This window comes from Phalaenopsis equestris, unplaced genomic scaffold (genome assembly GCF_001263595.1).
Source record: "Phalaenopsis equestris unplaced genomic scaffold, ASM126359v1 Scaffold000054, whole genome shotgun sequence".
Lineage (NCBI taxonomy): Eukaryota > Viridiplantae > Streptophyta > Magnoliopsida > Asparagales > Orchidaceae > Phalaenopsis > Phalaenopsis equestris.
This window is the reverse complement of record NW_018164496.1, coordinates 2,814,293-2,838,295: the sequence shown is the minus strand read 5'-3', so window position 1 is coordinate 2,838,295 and position 24,003 is coordinate 2,814,293. Positions and strand designations below refer to the sequence as shown.

At 34.3% G+C, this 24,003-nt stretch overlaps 2 protein-coding genes across 5 annotated transcripts; one reads left to right on the top strand and one right to left on the bottom strand.

Moving 5' to 3' along the window:
- The first annotated feature begins 858 nt into the window (after positions 1 to 858).
- On the top strand, positions 859 to 15,661 carry LOC110019258. Of its 4 annotated transcripts, XM_020716865.1 has the most exons (5): positions 859 to 1,150; positions 1,693 to 1,746; positions 1,848 to 2,098; positions 14,184 to 14,215; positions 14,323 to 15,659. In XM_020716865.1, the coding sequence occupies exons 3-5, from the start codon at positions 1,921 to 1,923 to the stop codon at positions 15,265 to 15,267; spliced, it is 1,155 nt and encodes a 384-aa protein (XP_020572524.1). In that variant the 5' UTR covers positions 859 to 1,150; positions 1,693 to 1,746; positions 1,848 to 1,920; the 3' UTR covers positions 15,268 to 15,659. The 4 variants fall into 4 exon arrangements, with proteins under 4 accessions (XP_020572524.1, XP_020572523.1, XP_020572526.1 ...); XM_020716864.1 differs by having other exon boundaries at positions 1,693 to 2,098; positions 14,323 to 15,660; XM_020716867.1 differs by lacking the exon at positions 859 to 1,150 and having other exon boundaries at positions 1,696 to 1,746; positions 14,323 to 15,661.
- A 2,655-nt stretch (positions 15,662 to 18,316) lies between these two features.
- LOC110019348 (NAC domain-containing protein 74-like) lies at positions 18,317 to 23,374 on the bottom strand. The gene is made up of 5 exons (XM_020716983.1): positions 23,183 to 23,374; positions 20,117 to 20,294; positions 19,729 to 20,006; positions 19,219 to 19,491; positions 18,317 to 19,142 (listed from the first exon to the last, which is right to left on the bottom strand). Exons 2-5 carry the CDS (start codon positions 20,280 to 20,282, stop codon positions 18,528 to 18,530), a joined length of 1,332 nt encoding a protein of 443 aa, XP_020572642.1. The 5' UTR covers positions 20,283 to 20,294; positions 23,183 to 23,374; the 3' UTR covers positions 18,317 to 18,527.
- Between the last annotated feature and the right edge of the window lie 629 nt (positions 23,375 to 24,003).

The following is a 24,003-nucleotide window of genomic DNA, read 5'->3' as shown; positions in this document are numbered from 1 at the left end:
GGATTTGTAGCAATAATGTGTGGACAAAAAAAAAACTTGATATGTAAAGATATTTATGTTGATCTTTAGTGGTTTTCTAAGCTTGTTGACAGTAGGTACAAGATTTCATGGTGGTGCATTCAAAGTTGATAATTAGGTTAAAGAAATTTGTAAAATTAATGCAACATAACTTGAATAACTGATATTTGGGATAAGAGTTTAGTGCCAACAAAAGTGTTATACTTTGAATAACGAAGATGCTTTTGCATTATAAATTTTATGGTGGTGCATTCAATGTTTCTCCTATTTATAAAAAACATGATATAATGATGATATTACATTTTTCCCCTTACTTTGAAGGGGTTTGTAATTATGATATTTTTGCATGCATAGACTTCTTTTTTGACTACTTTCTAGCTCAATTAAATAAGCATAGTTGGCTTCAAATTGATGGGATCGGCTCGGTTAGCTGAACTTGATAAGTATGGGTCGATCGACTGATCTAGTCTGATTGTTAATCATTGATACCTAGTGAAGCGCCTCTAGTGCATTCATGTGATGGTCGAAGATATTGTAGAACATTATCTTCCCTTGGATCAACTTTACTGAAAGGTAGACTATTGTATTAGGTTAACTTTTTTATAGTGATTGGCTCAGTTGCTCTTCTCTCTGATATGTGTGTTTGCATGTGCATTATGAATATACGAGAAAAATATATGAGAAATGAGTGATATGTATGAGATCTTTTAAAAATATTAATGTATACTAATTTGAACACAAAGGTATGGCAGAAAAAAGGGGAGCTTTGACCAAATGATTGGCGACTGACGACTGGAAATGTCCTACGTGGCTAGCTCCGTCACTGACAAACACAAGCAAACTGAGACAGCAATGTAACGGAGAGTGACGGACTCCTCCCATCACCATGAGCATGCTGGAACCCTTCGTCCTCCTTTCCGCACTTCTACGCTTCAGCCCCTCATAGAAGTTAAGAATCCTAAACGAAATAGAGGGATCGCCAATCGTAGCTTCTGGGCTTTCCCTGCGGCGATTTCTTCGGAGTTCTTTCAGCTGGAGATGGCCAGGCTAGATCCGAAACCCTTGGTTGGTTAATGGTGTTTATTGATGTATCGGTCTGCGATTTTGGCTCTTCGAGGCCGGACCTTTCTTGGTGAGCTCTTCGGTTTCCTGGAAGCTCATTTTTTTTGCGCCCACTAACGGTGTGAGATTTTCCTTGATCCATGAACTGAGTGATGGTATTTCTTTGTTCTGGCGTAGAAAGTTTGTTTTCCTGTAAAAATGAAATTTTAGTTAGGATTTCGTGAGTTTCATGTAAGTGGATAAATGGATGGTCTAAAAGACGCGGCTTGGTAGCTTTAATGGAGTGGGGAGTATCGATGATCTCTCTTTTTCTCACTATATCTCCAATGCATTTTTGTTCCTGAGAAACCTAATACATTTTTCTTTAGAAATAGTTTACTTCTAAAATTTCGGGAACTCTAGCAGCTTGTTATTATCCTGCATCGTTGGTTTTTTCCTTGACACTTTCTTAATGCAAACCTCTTTCGTTAAGTAACAAATTCATAATCCATTTGTTGTCATTGACAAATGGTTTTCTTGCATTTTGATTTTATTTGATTGCATTTTAAGGTTTGTTCTTTATTTCTGCTACTGTCAGTAAGCTAAGGAATGCAACTGAAACTTTTTTTGCAGATCAACTAGTGACTTCCATAGGATTTTCAGTATTCGTCTAATAGAATTTTGGAGGTATTGTGCGTTATCTGTTTCAAGATGGGAGCAAATTGTTGTGTAGCTGCAAGGGGCAAACCGTTGCCTACTAGGAATGTTCATGAGGTGTCTACTTACAGGAACAGTAGATACTCCCCTTCTTGGAGCTTTCGGTGGGACAACAGAACTCACATTGAGGACATTGTGGAAAACATGGTGTATTTTTCTCATCATAACAGTGGAAATGCTACCTCTGAAGTTAAGAGTGCAGCAGATACAGAAACTGATGGCCTTTCTGATAGTGAAAGTCCACCTAAAGCTTTTTCATCTTCCCAATGGAGAAAGCCCTGTGTAAGTGAAGGCTCTAATAACTTCAAATTCATTGCTTCAGGTAAGTTGTTTTTTTTTGTTGATCACTTTTGTATTACTTGCGTAAAATGTTAATTAGCTGGGCTCCTTCTAATAACTGATTAATCTTCTGCAAGTATGAATTATTCTACCATATTTATGAGCAGCTTTTAGAATGATCATTAAGAAGTTATCTGGAATTTGGAAGGACTTATATATTGCCTGGCATATATATATATATATATATCTGTGTGCGCGCGCGCGTGCGTCGTGCGCGTGTGTGTGCGTGTGTTTATATTATTAGCATCATAAAGATGCAACAAAAGAAAATAATCATGTATTTTGCTTGCTGTAGGGTGGGCACAAACTGAAATTTTGTTTAATTTAGAATCTCCCCTCTTTTCTTTCTTTCATGATTCATGAATAGTTTCAGTCAATTTAGCAGATTTAAAGGGCCATGGAGAGTTAACGCAGGAGTTTTAGTTTTCCCTTAACCAACTTATTGAAAAAGCTCTGTTCAATCAATAATCCCATCATCATTACTTCATTAAATGCAATGAATATGCAATTTAGACGGTTCCGAGTTATTGAGATGAATAATACTTGGTAAAGTTTTTCTATTCTTGACAATAACTGAACTCAGACCTTTATATATGATAACTATTTGGCATCATATATTCTTGCTCCTCATCTCTTTGACAAGTTATTTGCTTCAATGACTTTATAGTAATCTTGTATTGCACTTCAACATAATCATATGCTGTCATAATCTTCTACTTTGATTGAATTTTATTGCTCGTATATCCATTTCACTTTTAAGTATCCCACAGATAGATACAAGGATCTGTATTATTTGAAAGCCATAAGAGTGATGACCTGAAACAGTATTTACTTTGATTTCATTGTGATTGGAGGTCACAGGATTAATTAACAAGTAGAACCTTTCTACAAATGCAATTTTCCGATGCTGATATTTCAATTGCTTGACATAAACCACCAATGAGTGTTTACAATTATAGAACAAGGACTATGTAATGTTTTACTTGCGTCCCTAATAACGTAGGTTTTGATGCTATAGGAGACTTTCTATCAACTATGGCCTTCGATTAACTTTAGAGGTGAACAGGAATGAAGAAGGCAGCTTCAAGTAGGGTGTCGTAGTCAGCGGCTAGGCATTAATAGAGAATTGGAGGACTGCATAGATATTTCTGCAGTTATAACAGAAGGCCAAAGAACCAACGGTTTGGTTCACTAGGGCACTATAGCCATGCCTTCAGTTAACTACAACAGCTTGTAGGACTAGTCAACAAAAGAAGACGAGGAAGATGGGAAATATTTTAGATTTTATGGACTTCCTTTCTTATTTTTTCAGGAAATATAACCTTTTTTTATGGTCAATCCAGTAAGGATAAGTTCTTATCCTTTACTAAACAATATCCATAAAGAAAGCAGACTTGTCTACAAATAATGGTCTTAGATAAATTCAAACAAAATGATAATACTCGTAGAAATTATCTTAATATTAAAATTCAAATAAAACTAATCTAAATAATTAAATGAAATTTAAATTCATTCTTATCCTGCTCTAAGATGAAATTCAATCTGACAAATTTGCGTCAAAAACTTATATTTTTCTCATTTGATTGTCAATTGACGATTCGTTCTCACTTTTAGACTCCTATAAAACCTCTCCAGTATTAATGTTGTGATTTGAGAATCATCATTGTTGGCAATTTATTTATGAAAATCAAACAATTTGAACTTTAAAGGACACCTCTTTTTGAACTTTTCATTATCTGATGCCCAAAACACAATCAAAAGTGATTTGATTGATCTCTTACTAAATTTAATCTGCATATCACGGTTTCCTCGTTAAGTTGGATTTCACCCTTATGAAAATAATGCTCATAATAAGTAGTTTTACTACTATATTATTTGAATTTTCTTGGTAATTGATATTTTAGGGGCCTCTATTATGCTTTAAAGAACCTTGGATGTTTTACTTCTATAATAATATCTTTTTTTGTGTGTTGGCCAAAACTGAGAAGACACTTATTTCTTTGAATTTCTGCTTGAATTGATAAGAAGGTTGGTCTTTAAGATCTTTCAATCATAGAGACTTTTAAACTTGTGACAGAATACGCTTCATCATTTTTTTTGAAAATCATGCTTTTCTTCCTTTTTTTAGATGTCTGTGTAGCTGAAGGTAAACCATTACATAACTATTCATGGTTTTGATTACATCTTGATTGCCTTCACTTAGGTGGAGTCAATTTTTACGATTGAGTTTTAGAACATTTGTAGATTTCGTAGGTGTCTGTTGTAGATGGGTTGCATTTATTGCTATTTTATCATCATTTACATTTGCATGCCATTTTCTTTGCTTAAGGTAGTGATATCATAACTCTTTTTTTCTTCAATAGGGTGGTCAAACATCAAGAAAGCCTTTTTGGTTTACACTGATAATTGTAGCTGCATTTGATAAGAGTGCCTGACTTTTATTACGTCTGCCAATGACATGCTAAAGTGCTTTTCAATGGAAATGTTTTTCATGTAATTGGAAATAAATAAGGTCGTAGATGTATTCTTATAGAAGAAGATACAAGTGAAAAAGACCTATTAAATGCTAAGTGGAATCGACTCATATGCTTTCTCATCGATATATCTAATGGCGAGTGCAAACTTCAAGCAATATTGGCGATCTATGTTCATCTTAGGTATTGAATCTCATCAATAAAATATAGTGGCTATCTAATAAGTTATAGTAGCTTTTATTTCTTCTAAATTGAATTCATCGATTGCTATTGAAACCTAATTGCATTATTTTACTGTGATTTAGATGATCTCTTAGATGTTGGTCATATCATTGTGACAAATTTACATTTTAGAATTGCTACTATTATGCATTATGTAAATGAATATAGAATATATGGAATTGAATGAAATAAATGTATGAATAATATGAACTACATATGTTGATTGCATGTGGTGTTTGCTTGACTATGATAATGTTCACTCGTTTATAGTACTAACGGGGGAGCACTAGCTTGCTTGACTATGATAGTGTTCACTCGTTTATAGTACTAACGGGGGAGCACTAAGGTGGGTACGTATATGGAAAATGATATTGATATTTGAAACATCTTAAATGATATAATTTTAGACGGTGTTTCTATGACAGTTCTACAAATATAAAATGATATATACATATTGTTGATATATTAAAACAGATTGAATGTTATGAAATATCGTGATCGGTGATATTTATAAATTATCAAATATTTTATCTGATTTATTAAAAAGTTTAGCTGACATATATATTGTTTCATTTTCGTTATGTTACTGTAGTTTAGAAGTAGATGTACCCACTGACATTTATAGTTTATTGTTTTAATTTAATATTACAGGTTTAATCATTTCTTTAAAAGATGAACAATAAAAGATGAAATGTTTATAAAAGATGCAGACAATCAAAATTGAGATAAATTTAGCCGTATTAATTTTATTTTTTTTTATAAGTTCTCTTTGATTAGTAAAATTTTTGTTATATAAAATTAATATAGAAAAATTTAGTTTTCATCGTCTGATCGTCTGTTCCCATTTTAATTAATTTCAAACTCTAGGTTGGGTCGTGACAATTTTCATCTTTCTTTTTATTTATTTATTTTAACGGTTAGGATTGAGGTGCTCTTTACAGCGCCACAACACTACTCCCAGAAAAAAAAATTTTGTGCTAAAAGTCGAGAGTATGGAGTATTGGAGTGTAGTGTTAGAGCGTCTCAGTGCTACATCGCAACGCCGATTTTGGGAGGGATTTCGATTTCTCTTGTGCAATGGAGTGCAAGTGTCATTGTGTCAAAAGCGTAAAGTGGCTTGAGTTTACAGTAATATGATTTTCCTTATTTTTTTTCATAGTTAATTTCTTAATATGACATGACTCCGTGATTTTTTCCCTTTTTCTAGTTTTTCCACGTTAAATTTGGTGTTTTATTCGTTCTGTTTTTGTTAGTTTTTGCTCAAAGTTTTGCTTCAGATCTTTCCAATCGATTCCCACAATTTACTTCTCCCTACAACTACCAAAGGAAATGCATTATCAACAAAATTCTTTATCCATTAGTTACCTTCCTATGGCTCAAAAATGTCAAGAATGTATTTGTGCGGCGCAAATGCATTCTTCTTTGCAAAAGTGTTTTGATTTTCCTTTGTAGGACACATCACAATGCTTCATTAGCAAATTCATACTACTTCTTAATTTTACTCTTGCATTTTAATGGATGCAACACAACTACTGCAGTATTGCTATTTGGGCATCCTCTTTTACCCAATATGTGTATATATATTTTTTATATAAATCATTCTTTATGTTTTTTGCTTGTTAATTTACAAAAGGTCTAATGTGTGATTCCACTATGAACTTAAGCTTTATCATTTGCAATATACTACAACAAGAACAACAAGCCTTTATCCCACTAAGTGGGGTCGCCTACATGAATTCGTTTTCTCCATTGTGTCCTATTAAGTGTCATATTTTCATTTAATTCTAATAAATTAAGATCATTTTTATACAACATGCCCAAATCTGTTTAGGTCGACCTCTACTTTCTTAACATATTTCAAATCTAATACATTTACTCTCCTAACAACGTTATTAGATTGTTGATATTTAATGTGACCAAACTATCGTAAGGCTACTCTGTTTAATCTTGTCTGACACTAGAGTTACTCCAACATTTTCATGGATATATTCATTTCACATTTTGTCTCTAAGTGTAAAGCCACCCATCCACTTGAGCATTCTCATCTTAGCAACACTTAATATTATGCTTCTCTTTCATAAGTCAACATTCCGCGGCAAAAGCATTGTAGGTCTCGCCATCTTATAAAATTTTCCTTTATCTAAGCGGTACTTTTCCAACATTTGCAATATGCTGATTTATATTTATCGGTTTAGATAACATGTATAGGTTTGTCTTTTATGGTGTCTCTGAATTATCCAGGGCAGCAAATAAAATGCCATTATGTGCTTCACGTGTGACTGTAATATGGCTGCTGCATTATCTTTTATGTTTGAGAGCATATACTGTCATGTTTCTAATGGATGCTCAGAACTCCATACCTCAAGAAATAGTCTTTCTTTATGATGCTCTACAAATGAACGATGGCTTAATTTTTTTTCTTAATCGACTATGTCATCGCTTTAACGTCAACTACTATAGAACTATATCATAGTTTTCTTTTTTATTCTTTTGCCAAACAGTAGGCCCTATTTTGTCAATTTTATGTATGCTAGTTTCTGGTCCTCATCATATGTATTGCATGAGTTACAATCCGTGCAAAAAGTTTTCAGCCATTGTAAGTTGTCATGCATGTAAAGCTTGTGTGTTTTTTAATTTATTATAAAAAATGGGCTTTATGGAAAAAACTTTTACTACTACTTTGGTGTCAATGGGTACATTATTTGTGCCACAATCCCTTAAAAATCTTTTCTTTAATAATAATTTGTCAAGTATCACCATCTTAATGCATCAAGAACATGGACATTTTGTTGAAATATAGAGTGCTATTTTTAATTAAAGTAGCTTGTAGCATTCTGTTATTTAAATGAAACATGTACAAGTATTTTTGAGATAATTGAAAAACATGTTAATTAAAACTGAATCTTGTACTTTTTTGCATTCTCTCCATGTAAGTTCTTCAAGCTTTATTGCAAGCTCTTGGTGTTGGAATATAATGCTGTCGGCGCTTAAAAAAAAGGGGGGAAGAGGGGTCGCCCGTAAGAAGCTGTCGGTCGCCAGAATCATTGAGCAAGCGAGAGGTACAACCCAACCAATGTAGTTGGTTCTTAGGGTTGGGGGATGGGGTCCGGTGTTAGTCAAACACTTTGCATAATGTTGTCCAAAGAAAGATATGTCAAGCATATTATCTTAAATGGTGGTTAAAGCTATGTCAACCAATGCTTGGGGATAGGCTTTTATCACAAACCTAGGGGTGGGGCCTTTGAGTTATAGTGATGTGGTATGGGTCTTAGGTATCTATGACTAGGTTAGATGGACCAAGGAGTCACTAGATCAAGGAGAAATCTGTAAAATGGGTTAGCTTAGACTTAACTTAGGCTTGGGTTAAGATGAGCTTGGACCCTGGGCCCTAAGTGAGTCTCTTAGTCTTAGCTTTTTATTAGCTGCTTATGGTTTTGGGAACCTAACTTTATGGCCAGATGCCTAATGTGCATTAAGTTGACCCATTTGGAAATTGGTACCTCCCCTTTGGTTTTAAGATAGGTGTGGAAAATTCTTAGTGATGATAAGCGTGCTCAACTTTCGTAAGTGCAGTTTTGGTTATCCCAATCATAGTCCTATCCATGAGGATGGCTTGACCAAAAAAGTTACTATGAGTTTATGATGGACTAAGGGTGACTCGTAGAAATGATGCTAGGTTTAATTGAATTCTAGGGGTTACTATTGAAGTAGAGATCCTCAGTTTTAATGTCCCACCCAAAGTTTATCCTCATCATAAATCAGGTTTGCTTTATATTTACCTAAGATTCTAGTAAAAGTGGTATGGTCACTAATTACTTGGTTGGGCGTTTATAGGTTTGAGACATGCTTGTATCTTTCTTCAAAATAAATTAATATTCACTAGGTCTATGTATAGGTTCAACTGACATTAGTTCAAGCCACGTCAGGTTAGTGATATCGGAGAACCCAAAATGTACCGAAACACGAATATTATTGTTGAACTATAAAAGGAGATTACAACGAAACTCTCGAAAACATAAATGAAACAACACACGACACAAATAGCGTATTAGGGCAAAAACGACAATGTTGGGAGGTGACGACAACGGAGGTGGTGCTAGAAGGGGGAAGGGTGGTCGTTGGTTAAGGAAGCAAGAGGGATTTGCGGTGGCAGAGGGGTTGCTGGAGGGTGACAACAACAGATAGATTGCAGGTGGGTTTGGGATAGCATGTGGGCTTGCCAAGAGGGCTGGCGTCAGCTGGAGTGGATGCATGAGGGGTAGGGACAGTAGGTGGGGGTGCCGAGAGGGGCTGGCGACTACTGTAGTGGGTACAAGAGAGGTTGGCGGCAACAAGAACAACAAAGGAGGGCGGACGACAACAAAGGGGAATAGCAACAAGAAAGAACAGGAAAGATACACATCACATTGGACGAGTTACAGTCGAAGCATCTTTCCGTCATTGGATTCAATCCTATGAAGGGAGAAATGTGCAGAGGCAAAAATCTGAAAACAGAGTGCAGCAAAACAATAACATATATTTATAATAGGCAAAATAGTGGGAGGGGCGGCAGATCATGCTTATTAGCCTAAGTTGGCCCGTCCAACCTCCCTATTAGACCGGTGCTCTTACTGAACCAATCAGTTCAACCCAAAAGCTCCTGCGTCAGTTTGTTTCTTATGGGTTGAATTGAGTATAAGGTTAGACTAAATTAGCCACATTAGTCAACTTCTTAGGCTTCATAAGCTCTGCCCACACCTAATCAAATATCAACGACCTTATAGAAACCCAAAGGACCCAACAATTAAAACACATTGAGTTAGCGAACTTAATAATGCTAAGCTTAGGTTTATCCAACTCCAATCAGTTGAAACCCTTGTAGTGGACTAACTAGATCCATAAGGTTGGTCAAGATTTAACCCAGTGTTCTTTGACTTTTGAAAGGCTTTTTTAGGTTTGATTAACCTTGAATTAATTGAGATTAAAGATGGATTAAACTATCAGAGGATTCTTCTAAGTTTCTATAAGATAGAGTTGCAAGGTCCATTCTACTAGTTTGATCCTCCTTTATTAATTTTAAACCCTAAACAACAATAACATATATTTATAATAGGCAAAATAGTGGGAGGGGCGGCAGATCATGCTTATTAGCCTAAGTTGGCCCGTCCAACCTCCCTATTAGACCGGTGCTCTTACTGAACCAATCAGTTCAACCCAAAAGCTCCTGCGTCAGTTTGCTTCTTATGGGTTGAATTGAGTATAAGGTTAGACTAAATTAGCCACATTAGTCAACTTCTTAGGCTTCATAAGCTCTGCCCACACCTAATCAAATATCAACGACCTTATAGAAACCCAAAGGACCCAACAATTAAAACACATTGAGTTAGCGAACTTAATAATGCTAACTTAGGTTTATCCAACTCCAATCAGTTGAAACCCTTGTAGTGGACTAACTAGATCCATAAGGTTGGTCAAGATTTAACCCAGTGTTCTTTGACTTTTGAAAGGCTTTTTTAGGTTTGATTAACCTTGAATTAATTGAGATTAAAGATGGATTAAACTATCAGAGGATTCTTCTAAGTTTCTATAAGATAGAGTTGCAAGGTCCATTCTACTAGTTTGATCCTCCTTTATTAATTTTGAGATAAATATTCAAATTCTAAAGATAAAAATTTACAAGTTCAAATCTGCTTGTCTGATCGTCCTACCTATAAAGATAGGAGTTGACATGACTTATAATTTGAAAAAATTAAACTAATAAAACCAAATTTCCCAGTTTCAAATATAAATACTTTAAATGTTCAAATTCCCGATAATGGTCATGTTGATCTAAGATTTCAACCGGAGATGTCAATCTTTTAAATCAAAACTTTTAAAGTATTCAACTAAAACACTCTAGTTAAAATTCAATCACTTAAAAGCTTAGATAAAAATTCATCTGTCTTCTGCAATAGTTTGTCGAGGGTGACAAATTTCTAAATAACTTTAGCTCACAAAGAGCGAATTTCATATCAAATGCATTTCTATATGCATAATCAAAGTAATTACATACCAGTAAAATATGGCTCAAGTCCTCTGTTCGCATGGTTTTGCCGTCAAATGACACCACAAAATGACGTTTACGACTAGAGCCCTCTGATCGGGTGGTTGCTGCCAAATGACATCATTATATTATGGTCACAGTCGCAACCTGTATGTTCCTCAATGGTTTTCAACCATTTGAGTTTTGAATCATAAGAGTACAATTGATTGACATAAATTTTTTTGTTAGTTAGTTTTGATTTAAATTCATCCCCTTAGACATACATCCATCTCAGATCTACAAGGATCTATTGGACGATGCGACCCATAGCTGTTGACAAGAATTTTCTATCAGGTTGGGTCGATTACCTCCTCTGACTAAGTAGATCAGGGACCACGACGGCCCGAGATGACGGAACCATGAGATCTTAATTTGTGTTTCGTCTTCATTCCTCCACTATTAGCTTTAAGCTTCAATTGGCAAATTCTATAATTTAAATTCTAAGCCTACTGCTATTATATGTTGAATATTCAATTATTACTAGCCTTAATAAAAAATTGCTCTCCCATTATCGGGGGGGGGGGGGGGGGGGGGGGGAGGGCGCGCGGCGACTTGGGCACGGGGAAACCTCGAACCCCACCCCACATTAAAAAGGCCACGCAAAATGAGGGCGAAATCTCTGGGTAGTGTCTTATCTACAATCCAATCCGCCTTGTGAAAATTCAGCCTTCTAAAACTCTCTCAAAACAAAAATAAAAATAATTGTGGAGTCTTCTGAGGAGTGGTCATGAATTTTTGGAGCCAACAAGATAGGATAGTCCAGGTTCATTGCTCTTTTGACATTCAATCGGTTTACACTATCTAGGGGGCATCATGATATTCTTCCCAGAGGCTTTAGAGTAGCTTAGTGGATCCCAATCTTAAAAAAGGCTTTTATAGTTGGATGAAGGCACATTAAAGCCACCTTGGAATCAACCCTCTTTTGACCCTTTTTATTAGGCGTTAATAATGACATCATTAAACCAACTTATTTGAATGTTATACATGATGATAATGAACGACTAAACAGAAAATTGAATGAGTTAAAATGAATATAATTGATTAGTGCTTTGTTACGAAGATTTCTATAGTGAGGTCTAGTGATATTTAAGAAAAGAAACCATAACATTTGAGATAATTTTAAAGGAGAAAAAAGGAATATTCATTTGAGGTATAAAGCATATGTTAATGGGCATGAAATTAATAAAGGTAATGAAGACATTAAGATTGGGAGATTAAAATTGGGAAGAAACTATTTTGGTGATGATGATTATTTATTTATTTTTTTTATGAATATGAGATTCATAAATAAATTTTCTTCTGTTTTGAGCTAAGCTTCAAAGCTTAGCCTTTTATTTCTAATAATATGATTTGCTACCACTATAATGGATTTATTTTTAGATTTACTTTTTTTTTTGAAATGATTTTTTATTTTTTAATATCATTCTTTCATTTAACCTTCATGTTTGTGAAAGCATCATAGGTTTTATTTACATAACATTGATCATCCTTTTTTAACTATTATTGGGAATTTTTCTTTTGTATTTTTTATTGATAATAAAGGATTCATTTTCCTAAGTGATCGACGCTATTTTTAACATATGCACCATAATAGATTTATTTTTAGATTTACTTTATTTTTTTCCATTATTGTTTATTTTTTAATATCATTCTTTCATTAACCTTCATGTTTGTGAAAACATCATTGGTTTTGTTTACATAACATGGATCATACTTTTTTTATTATGATTGGGGATTTTTCTTTTGTATTTTTTTTTTGATCTTAGATAATAAAGTATTCATTTTATAAATGATTGACACTATTTTTAACATATGCACCATGCTATGCGCTATGAATCATGACTCTTTTAATATGGTCTGCTACTTGTTTTTGACAAATATAAATTTTGATTAAATAATTAGATTTCATCATAAATGGTGGAGAACCATCAATGCGAGGATAAGTGATTTTCTGGCCTCTTGTTTGTGTTTTGTCTTGGGTTTGCCGTTGGACTCGGGTATTCTCTACCTTATTTGATGCTTCATGAGCAAAGCATGTTCATTAAGCCTTACTTAAGACACACTTAATATAGAAGAGAACTTGGAAGTTTTGAAGTAAGCATTGAAAAAGAACTTATCTTATGGAAGGATGAAATAATTTTTTTGAATACTATGCAGACTACAATGTCAGTCTTAACTTAAAAGGAATGGAGGAACTTTTTGGTTATCACTGGAAGAAAAAGATTAGTGGTTAAAATATAAAAAAATTCAGGAAGTGTAATGGAGTAAATATAAGATCAAAATATGATAATAACAAGAATGTCGAAGAATGAAGAAAATCGGCCAAACCTAAACGTTAAAATGGTTGTTATCTATGATTTAAATATTGTTGAGTCAAGTAACCTATTCTCTGCTGCATTCCCTTCTGTGTTTTTAGGCCAAACCAAGCTGTGTTTCTCCTTTTGTTTAGCTACTCTTGCAAATACAAGCTTCACTCTGCTTTGAATAGCCATTTGTTTGGTGCAAGTCCTGTAGAAGTAGGATTTCAAATTTTATAATTTTATAGTATGAAAGGAGCTCTTTTTCATTGATGCGAATTTTCTCTTTTAATATCTTAGTTTCTGTTTGATGTTGCTATCCTATGTTGTGTTGTGAGCAATGTTGTCTAGCAAAGTGTGTAGCTGTTGAGTAAAATTATATCAAGATTGTTGTCTAAAGTGTCTTATGTTTCGTCGGCAAAAACAAAACATCATAGCATTATCTAAATTGATTGAATTACCAGAAAGGCTATTATTAAAGCATTCAATCAATTTAAATTTAAGAGAGCTAATTAGCATGTAAATAATTAAATAATTAATTAGATAAGAAAGCAAAAATCTTGAATGTTTATTTCTATAAAGCGACCTGAACATGCAATTGAACTTTTTCTCTCAATTAATTTACAAACTTTTTAAAACTACTTTTGTCCTAGATAGAGGCAACCAATAATTAAGAAAATCTGCTAGAGGAAAGCTTATCAAATAGTATACTAGTTTTATTTCTTTTTTAGGTACCGTTACAACTATTTATTCCTTGGCAGTTTCAGTTTTTAAGTTCTTGAAGTAATTTTTCTTTTCTTCCATGTTTTTGACTATTTGCAGCATTTTGGTGAAACCTCTGACTGACAGAATTTACCTCCTTTTTTGTACCCATATAGTTTTTTATCCCTCTAAATTTTTTTTTTTTTGTTGGAGTTCTTAGTCTGTTTTAACTGGCTGCTTTGCCATTCTTCACCACATAAATCTTTTTTTTACATTAAAGCTAACATCTTGTTAACGTCATGGCTGTGACAGATGAAACCACACCAGGCAATTTATCTCCAGAGGTGAGCTGGACTAATTTTCATTTTGCTGCTTGAAAATTCAATTAGTTTTACTTTTCTGCTTTGAGATTCCAACAAATTCTTACTTGACTGCAACTACTTTTAAATAGGGAAAGGACCCTATCAAATCATCTGGTTTTCCAACTGCTTCTTACAATAATTCCTCAGCTGCTATTCCTTCTTCATCTCCTCTAGCAATCAAGGTGGATGATCCTTCCTCCTCGATGAGCCGCTTTATTCCATCTGATCCAACTTCTTCGAGAAAGGCCCGCCGTTCTCCTGGTTATCAACTCTGTAGACAAATCTCCTATAGCAGGATTCCATCTCTCAAGTCCCTTAATGAAGGTAGTTCTCCTGAAGTAGGCAGGCACTCCTTTGTTCTTAGCAATGAACTTTCTGCAGGAGAATCTCATGGCGGTTCTTCTGATGGATGGTCCATGCGCACATTTTCAGAACTTGTTGCCTCTTCCCAGAGAGATAGGTGGTCATTTGAAAGTGAAAACCTCACCTCTTTCACTAACAAGATATTTAGTCCCAGTTTCCTGCCAAAATCTGCTTGCTCTTCAGATCTGCAAACTTGTTTTATATGCTCAAAGATATTGAAGGAGAAATCTCCATGGAGCACCCATAAGATAGTCTCAACAAATGATCTTCCTATTGTCTCAGTTCTAGTCTGTAGCCATGTTTACCATGCTGAGTGCTTGGAGAGCTCCACATCTGAGATTGAGATGTATGATCCGCCTTGCCCGGTGTGTGCAAATAACGGTGAAAGGCCCGAGCTGAAACAATTTGGGAAATTTGAGCAGAAGGGAAGGAATAAAATCTCACGAATCGCTGTTGCTGATGCAGATCCTGATGCTCCCAGACATTCTATTTCTATGGGCAGGAGAAGTGGTAAGAGACCCATCATGGGAGCCAGTTCCAGTGGAAAGGGCTCCTCTAGTAAGCAATTTCTGAAGAGGCACTTCTCCATTGGGTCAAGGCCTGTACGTTCGGCATCCGAAAGTGAGACAACTAGGAAGAAAGGATTCTGGGCAAGATACCAAAGAGACTGAGTGTGTTCAACATCAGCTCTGGTTTCTTATAGCTTGTTGGTTTAGCTGAATGTGATCAATATCTGTTACTGAAGTTCTTAAGAATTATAGAATCTTCCACACCACACCTTTTGGGATGATGCCATAGCCTAGTTGTTAGTTAAATTCATAAGATTTGTTTGAACTTATTCTATGTAAAGTGCTTGTTAGTATGAGAAGTGATTTAGGTCATATTAGAATTGACCTGTTTTTGGTGATTCATTGAAGAACTGTTTGCATACTAAATGAATTAGGGAAAAAGAGATGAGAAACTCTTAACTGCAATTAAGTTGATAGACAGGAACAATTAAATGTGGTTGAAAATCTCTTGACACAAACATGGGCTAGATTTATGACAGCTCTTGACTGCAATTCTTGTATACTAAATGTAATTTAGTTTCATCATGACATTCATTATTTGCATTTAAATTATTGTAGGTCATATGAGTCATGACTTGATGAACTTGAGTTATCCAATGTATTATAGTCCACATCAACATACTAGTGCTTTGTTGTAGGGCTAAACCTCCACACCTTTCTAACATGCTGGCATCATATCTAGGTGTTTGAAAAAAATATACATCTTCTCATGTAAAATTTTGTCAACTACCTAGAATCAACAATCATATTTTTTTGGTAACCCATACTTGCTAGTATTATAAACATATCATTGAAGTCATCAAGATGATTATACTTGCACAAATTCATGTGGTCCTTGAGCAGTTGAACTCATATTCAATTGAGCCTAAAACATATGGAATAACATGACCATAACTATGTAGAGACAAATATCAAAAATAGCTCATTTATGTCTCATACCTTAGTTTTAATTTTATATTCTTTCATGTTTGGGATCAGGATGTATATATTCAAAGTGTAATTGCTTCCTTTTCTTTTTATTGGGATATATTATAGCATCCAACTACAATGAACATTTATTATTTATTCTTTTATTGTGTATTTATTTGTTGTATTGATTGATTTTATAGCTCTTTTTTTGCCTATGTTTATTTGAGATGTTATTTATACAATTAAGCTTCTATGATAAAATAGTTTTATATAAATATAATAACTTGTAAATAAACATAAAATCAACCATAGGAAAAACTATTTCTTCAGACCTATGACCACCATTTTTTTTAATAAAATGATCTTGAAAAGCTCTTATGAATAAGAATTTATAGGCTGCATATTATGCTTCCTATATATATCATGAGGGAGAATTCCTTAATAAGCATAGATCCAAGGTTGGTTCACAAGCATAACACAACCACCACATCAAGGATAAATACCATTGTATTATTTGTATCCCATAAAGCATAGTTGATTAATTTACACTTGTCCGAAAACAAGATTTCATTTATTTTCGTAGTGGCCTAGAGCATCATAATGTGTTTATTGGATTCTTTAACCCATGCAAGGTTATATAACCAATCCAAATAGTTTGACACTAGTGGTCAAATCATTCTTATTCTTCTCCTTCGGTAGGCTTAGCTCTCATATTTTAAAAAAAGATAAGATCTATAATCCTTTTTAATTCTACTAAAAAGATTCATATAATTCTAAGTTAAATGTACTTTCTTGACTTTGAGTTTAACAAATATCTAAGTTAATGTACTTTCTTGACTTTGAGTTTAACAAATATTCTTGTATGATATGATTTGTTATTGTTGACAATGATTCCTGGCTTGAATTTATTAACAATCTTTATGGTCAATTACATTTGAAGGGTGCGTTTCAAGATAAACAGCTTATCCTGAAACACGTTGATTGTTGACAATGATTCTTGGCTTGAATTTATTAACAATCTTTATGCTGCGTTTGGGGCAGCTTGTGCGTTTCAAGATAAACAGCTTTTCCCCTGAACCCCCACCCGCGGTCAACCGCGGGGTTTGACCCGCGACCTGCATTTAGTTTAAAAATACAACCGCATTTTCGGATAAGCGCCTGCGACCTGGGTTTAGTTTAAAAATACAACCGCGTTTTCGGATAAGCAGGCAAAATGCGTGATCCAAACGGTACCGCGACGCTTTTAAAAACTCCACCGCACTTATAAACTGCCTCAAACAGGCCCGAAGTTTGATAAATTGGAACTATGATGGCAAAATGTGCGATCTAAACGGTACCGCGACGCTTTCAAAAACTCCACCGCACTTATAAACTGCCCCAAACAGGCCCGAAGTTTGATAAATTGGAACTATGAATCCATAAAATATTTATTAAAGTTATATATGCATTATCCAAAAATTTCTTATCCATCTCTTGACCCCATTAGAGCCTATTCGTGCTTCTTTCATATATTATGTTGTCATTTTATAGTCCCTCGTTTATTGAAAAGAGATCATCCTTTGGGATATAGTTATTCATACTCTCCCCACTAATTGTCTTTAGCCTTTAAAGTGTGAGATTTTCTTTACAGAAATGATAATATTATCTCGTGATAAATTATATTAAAAAATTTAAAATTTCCAATGTTTTTTGCTTAGTGTAGGTAAGCTATTGATTGAACTAAAGTTTAAGCAAGGGTTGCTAAAACATGGATGCATACTAGTTGAAAGTGGAATCACATAAAGATAAGTGAGTCCTTATTTTATAGTTTAGATTTAAATAATTACATATTTAGTTGTTTGATTAACTTGTCAATGACAATTTGATAATTAATATTATATAATGAACCAATGTCGTAATTAAATAATAGTCTTTCAACATCTACTTGTTATTTTTATTCCCTTACACTTAACACCCTTTACTATCACCATCATATATCTTATTGATACATTTTGTATAGCTTGATATTTGATGTATTAAGTTATCAAAACTTAGTATGTTCCAACTATAACTACTATCATTATATCCAATTGTTCAATTATTAACATATAGCTTACTTCACACCATAACACACTTGGTTTGTTTGTGCTTATAGTTTACAACATGAGATCCTAAGTAAACTTCAACAATATTTAAATAAAAAAAGAGCTAAGAGAAAAAAAGACTTGAGGAATGGAAAAGATGAACACATGCAAGAAGATCTATAAAATTTTATTCATCATAATCATAGTGACAGTATTCTTTAATATTGTTTAATCACAAAAATTGAATTTCCCTCACCTACTAATAAACTGGGAGGACATTGAGACTAACTAACATACTCTTACACTGTACAAAAACTGCCAAGAAATCATATAAAACAGACAACACACCTAACTGCAGCTAGATACAATTTATCAAAAAACTACAGTAATCTACAACCCAATAGCAGGGAAGCTCCCCAAGAGGAAATCATGAAACAGATAGTAGATGATCAAAGCTGCAGTTCCAATCATGCAAACACCAAGGAAAAAGCTATCCAAGCCATCTGTCAGACACAGAAAACTCCTAACCACAGCAAAAATACCCTTGATTCCATCCTGCATTGATACTCTTTTCTTCTCTAATTCTAAGTTTATGCGCCGGTGAGGCTTGCTATTTGTACTGATGTTGTAGTCAACATGTGCAGATTTGATGGTTTGGCTCACATATGCAGTCTTCCTTGATTCCATTTTGCTCGTTTGAACTTGAAGCTTGACTCTGTGTTGGAAAGTTCCAACAGCAGGTATCCCATGACGCTCTCTTATCTGTATTCCAGTGAATTTGGTGCTTTCAGATAGATCAGACAGTTCCATTTTCAAATTATCAGTTGCAATTTTGCTTAAATTGGCTGAGGATAATGTTGCATTGTGATCTAACACCGCTAATTCTTTGATCTTAGGCATGGGGGTAAAGTCATTATGAAGGATTTCTATTATTTCTTCTGGTGGGAAACCAAAGTCCAAGGGTTCATCCTTTGGAATCAGAGACACAAGGCCTGTCTGTGAAACCTGGAGAAATGAAGGGTTAGCAAAATTAAAGATCTACAGACTTGCAAGATTTGACTCAGTAGGAAGTTGGGCATACCTGTGGTACATTCTTTGATACTATAGTGGGAAGAGAAGGGTTGAAACAAATAGATCCATCAAAGTCAGGATCAAAGAGTTCCTCAAACCATGCATCCAGGTTTTCAGTACTCTCAGACAGGCTTGATTCATCCTGAGCCACACTCTCTTGCAGAGATGCATACGAATGTTTTGCAGTATTTTGGAAATAAACAGCCTCTTCTGTCTGGGTTGAGACATTCTCTCCAACTGCGAAGCCATTTCTTTTCGTAATACGACAGAGGACATAGGTATCCTGAAACACATGGAAGAAGAATAAATAAAAGAGTACCAATGTTGAAGGAATTATATATCAGATGCAACTTTTAATAATATTTGTAGCTTATTAATCAGCATAAGATTAAACAAGTTTTTCCCATCAATATTTCTGTTTTAAAAGAATGATGATGTCGATTCACTATATAAAAAGAGACAAATGGTCTTGGTTCATCGTTCAGTAAGGCAATCAAAGAAATCCACCAAAGTAGAGTACCTTAATTTGAGAACTAGTTTTGCTCTCTTTTTCATCCATATAGTATTCATGCATGATCCAATCTGTGCGCTTTCCACGTGGCGGCCGACCTTCATGAAAAACTAGTGTCTTCTTGGTCCCAATAACCTGGTTGTGAGATCGGATGTTCCGATCCTTACCAGTAGACTTCCAATAGCCAGCTTCGGTTGCTCTATTTGAGCGCAAACCATTTGGATACTTCTTATCATGAGAGGTGAAGAAGTGCCACTTACTGTCCATTGTGGGGATCTGACAACATGCTGAAAAAAGTACCAAGTCATGAGCTACAAAAAAATGAAACAATAGGCATTTGAAAGAGCACTTGAATGTAAAAGACTAATGGAAAAAAGACAAATGGAAGCAAAATTACCTGGTAAATCCCATGGTTCACGCTTATATATGTCCAACTCTGGTATCACATCAAAGTCGATCTTCAAGCCTCGATTTTTCCTCCTAAGATAGTGAGATATAAGCTCTACATCTGTGGGATGAAAGCCAAACCCAGGTGGTAGAGAAATGGCCTTTAAAGCTTCCATTTTAACAGAAGTCTGCAATTGGAGAAATCAAATACACAAAGCATCAGTATGCTTTCATGAAAATGATAGTATTACAGAAATAAACGAATAGCCACTATATACTTTTCAGCAAAAAAAAAAAAAGCACCTGGAAATTTGCAAGGAAAACAAGTACTATCATAAGCTTTATATCAAAAAGAGACATCTGAGAGAATTCATATTCAAATCTTTGATGATTTCTTATTCTGGTAATTGGCGGCACTTATGAAATTAAAAACTAGAGACAAAGTAGCACAATGGCGTCCGAACAAAAATGATATATTATGCATAAAGTCTTCTGCCAACTAAAATAAAAAAACAACTCCTTAGAAAATATTATTCAACCTACAAACTCATGTTTATGAAAATGACAATGATAAACTCTTAACTTTCAAGAAATCAAACATTTCTGAATTTATAATGTTAAATGGAAGTAGACTTTCTGTATTTCAAACTCACACAGAAAGTAATAAGGCTCAGCTTTAAAGTGAAATAGACAATGGTGCAAATTTATAGTCATGAAGCTAGTATATGGGAGTGTGATTGAAAGCATTCAAACCAGCTTTCAGCTTCAAAAGGAAAGTCCTCTAATATCTCAAAGCTTTATAAGAAGTGAGATATAAGCAAATTAACAATGTAGGTTACAAGTGGGATAGTCATAGCTTTTTGTAATGGCAGATGTAGTCTATTGTGAGAAATAATTTTTTTAATGCTGCTGCTGTGTGTATTATTTTTTCTGGAAAAAATTGAACATCAATTTTTTGTAGTTACTATATTCTAATAGAAAGAGTAGATGTTTTAGATTCGACTTATGTTTAGAAAGGAAGAGGTGAACAAGAGGTGGACCTCGGAAGACTTGGGCGTAATATTAATTTATTAGAATTAAATGGAAATATGACATTTTTAATGCTGCTATGCGTATTATTTTTTCTGGAAAAAATTGAACATCAATTTAAAGGACCTGGAAATTTGCAAGGAAAACAAGTACTATCATGAGCTTTATATCAAAAAGAGACATCTGAGAGAATTCATATTCAAATCTTTGATGATTTCTTATTCTGGTAATTGGCGGCACTTATGAAATTAAAAACTAGAGACAAAGTAGCACAATGGCGTCCGAACAAAAATGATATATTATGCATAAAGTCTTCTGCCAACTAAAATAAAAAAACAACTCCTTAGAAAATATTATTCAACCTACAAACTCATGTTTATGAAAATGACAATGATAAACTCTTAACTTTCAAGAAATCAAACATTTCTGAATTTATAATGTTAAATGGAAGTAGACTTTCTGTATTTCAAACTCACACAGAAAGTAATAAGGCTCAGCTTTAAAGTGAAATAGACAATGGTGCAAATTTATAGTCATGAAGCTAGTATATGGGAGTGTGATTGAAAGCATTCAAACCAGCTTTCAGCTTCAAAAGGAAAGTCCTCTAATATCTCAAAGCTTTATAAGAAGTGAGATATAAGCAAATTAACAATGTAGGTTACAAGTGGGATAGTCATAGCTTTTTGTAATGGCAGATGTAGTCTATTGTGAGAAATAATATTTTTAATGCTGCTATGCGTATTATTTTTTCTGGAAAAAATTGAACATCAATTTTTTGTAGTTACTATATTCTAATAGAAAGAGTAGATGTTTTAGATTCGACTTATGTTTAGAAAGGAAGAGGTGAACTTAGGGCATAATATTAATTTATTAGAATTAAATGGAAATATGACACTAAATAGGACGCAATGGAGAAAAAGGATTCATGTAGTGTTTGTTTGTTTAGTGGGATAAAGGTTTTGTTGTTGTTTGTTTGTTGCTTACTGTATTATAATAGATTTTTGAGATGAGAAATTTCTCATCACAGAAGTTTCTAAAACACAGCAAGAAATTATGGGTAAATGAAAGTGTAACAGGGCTCTGAAAAGCAAATTCATAAGAAAACTGCCATAAACAAATCTTTAGACCATGAGTATTTTGAAGACTTTTATTCTATTAATCACTGAAAGTGTAACAATTAATAGTAGATGCAAAAGTTGGACGGTGGGTAAGGGGCACACTGCAAAAACAGGGATTATCATGCAACATGTTCTTTGCAAACCAAAAACAATCACTTAAATCATATTTTCTTCACCAACAAACTCAACCTCATAGCAGAGCAAAAGGAAGCTGCCAACAAATGAGCTCCATGGGCATACAAGTTTCAACACCATGAGGGACAATCATGTTTCAATAATACAAGCAAAAAAAGACTAAAATAAATCAAAACGTCATTTAATTAGTGATGAAATGTAATTTAGATCTTATATATCTTTAAAAAAACAATTTTTACCAGCTTAAAACGATAATTAATTAAAAAAAAGAAGGAAAATTGAGTGCTGAGCAGTGAGGTTATTGGGAGAAAGCTCGCTATTCAGCTTCAATGTTAAGCTCACTACTATATATCTAACTTAAATATCCAAAGAAAGAAAGGCAAAAAAAAAACCCCCTACTTTCTGAAGCAATCCCAAATCCGCCGACCTCGATCTTCGGCAGAAATTATGCTAAGAATTGCGTAATCCCGATTAATTCCGGCTACCAAATAGCCCCAAAGGGCAAAAATCCAACAAAATTATTCCGATGAACATAACAAAAAGTTTATTTCCAAGCAAAGATCAAAACCAAATTTTTTAGGGTTTTATGAACCCAAAATTTAAACTTTTTCACGTATAACAGACATGAAATCGAACGTTTCTGCGACAACAGCAAAACAATAAGATTAAACGACTGAAATTATCAAACGATTTCCAAATTTTATCGAAAAAAGGGCGTTCAAATTCCAAAAATCTTCCATAATCAAGCAAATCAAAGCTTCTGATCAAGGAGAAACTCGAGGAAAGAATCTTACTTGGAAAGACGATGACCTCGGTCGTTGAGGAGGCGAAGATCAAAAGAACTCGAGACTTTAATTTGCCGCGGAGCGCGTGTGCAGGAGCCTTCGAAGAGCTTTCGCGGCTCCGCGGTCTCTCCGCGTTAAGTGTCGTCACCATGGGTGAGTTAACTTACCCCGCTCGCTGCGGTTCCCATTCCATCGGACTAAAAGCCAATCAAGACATCAAAAGACTATATTGCTGACTTCCATTTGACTTTTGTCATAACTGTGAGGTATTATGGGCTAATATCAGGTATTGTTAAGCCATGAGATTCAGGGTGATTTTGGGGCAGCTTATGAATTTCAGAATAAATAATTTATCTTGAAATAAGGCCCGCAGGTCAATCACGGGGTTCAACTCGCGACCTGTGTTTAGTGTAAAAATAGAACAATATTTTTGGATGAGCGAGCAAAACCCGTGATCCAAACGGTACCGCGGCACTTTTAAAAACGTCCCCACACTTATAAGCTGCCCCGAACGAGCCCTGAATCCCTGGTGTCGAGCATTACCTTTAAATAAAGGATTGGCAGATGTCTTGATTGTCAGATGTCTTAATTGGTTGATGTCTTGATAGTGTATATGCATATATATACACTATCATTACTTTTTTCTACAAGTCCCTTTGAATCATTTTTTTTACCTTATTTATCATTTTTATATTTGGCAAAAAAATAAAATCTTAACTTTATTTCTCGTAATACATATATTAAGAAAGTATTCTCATTATTTATTTATTTGAAGAAATGAGCCAAAAAATCCTTTGCAAAAATTGCCCTTGTTATGCATATATCTCAAT

Coding starts and splice junctions, on each gene's coding strand:
- LOC110019258 (XM_020716864.1), top strand. CDS start 1,771: ATGGGAGCAAATTGTTGTGTAGCTGCAAGGGGCAAACCGTTGCCTACT. Junction 2,099..14,183: donor CTTCAAATTCATTGCTTCAG/GTAAGTTGTTTT, acceptor TGGCTGTGACAG/ATGAAACCACACCAGGCAAT. Junction 14,216..14,322: donor CAGGCAATTTATCTCCAGAG/GTGAGCTGGACT, acceptor ACTTTTAAATAG/GGAAAGGACCCTATCAAATC.
- LOC110019348 (XM_020716983.1), bottom strand. CDS start 20,282: ATGGAAGCTTTAAAGGCCATTTCTCTACCACCTGGGTTTGGCTTTCAT. Junction 20,007..20,116: donor TGAACCATGGGATTTACCAG/GTAATTTTGCTT, acceptor TACTTTTTTCAG/CATGTTGTCAGATCCCCACA. Junction 19,143..19,218: donor TATCAAAGAATGTACCACAG/GTATGCCCAACT, acceptor TCATTTCTCCAG/GTTTCACAGACAGGCCTTGT.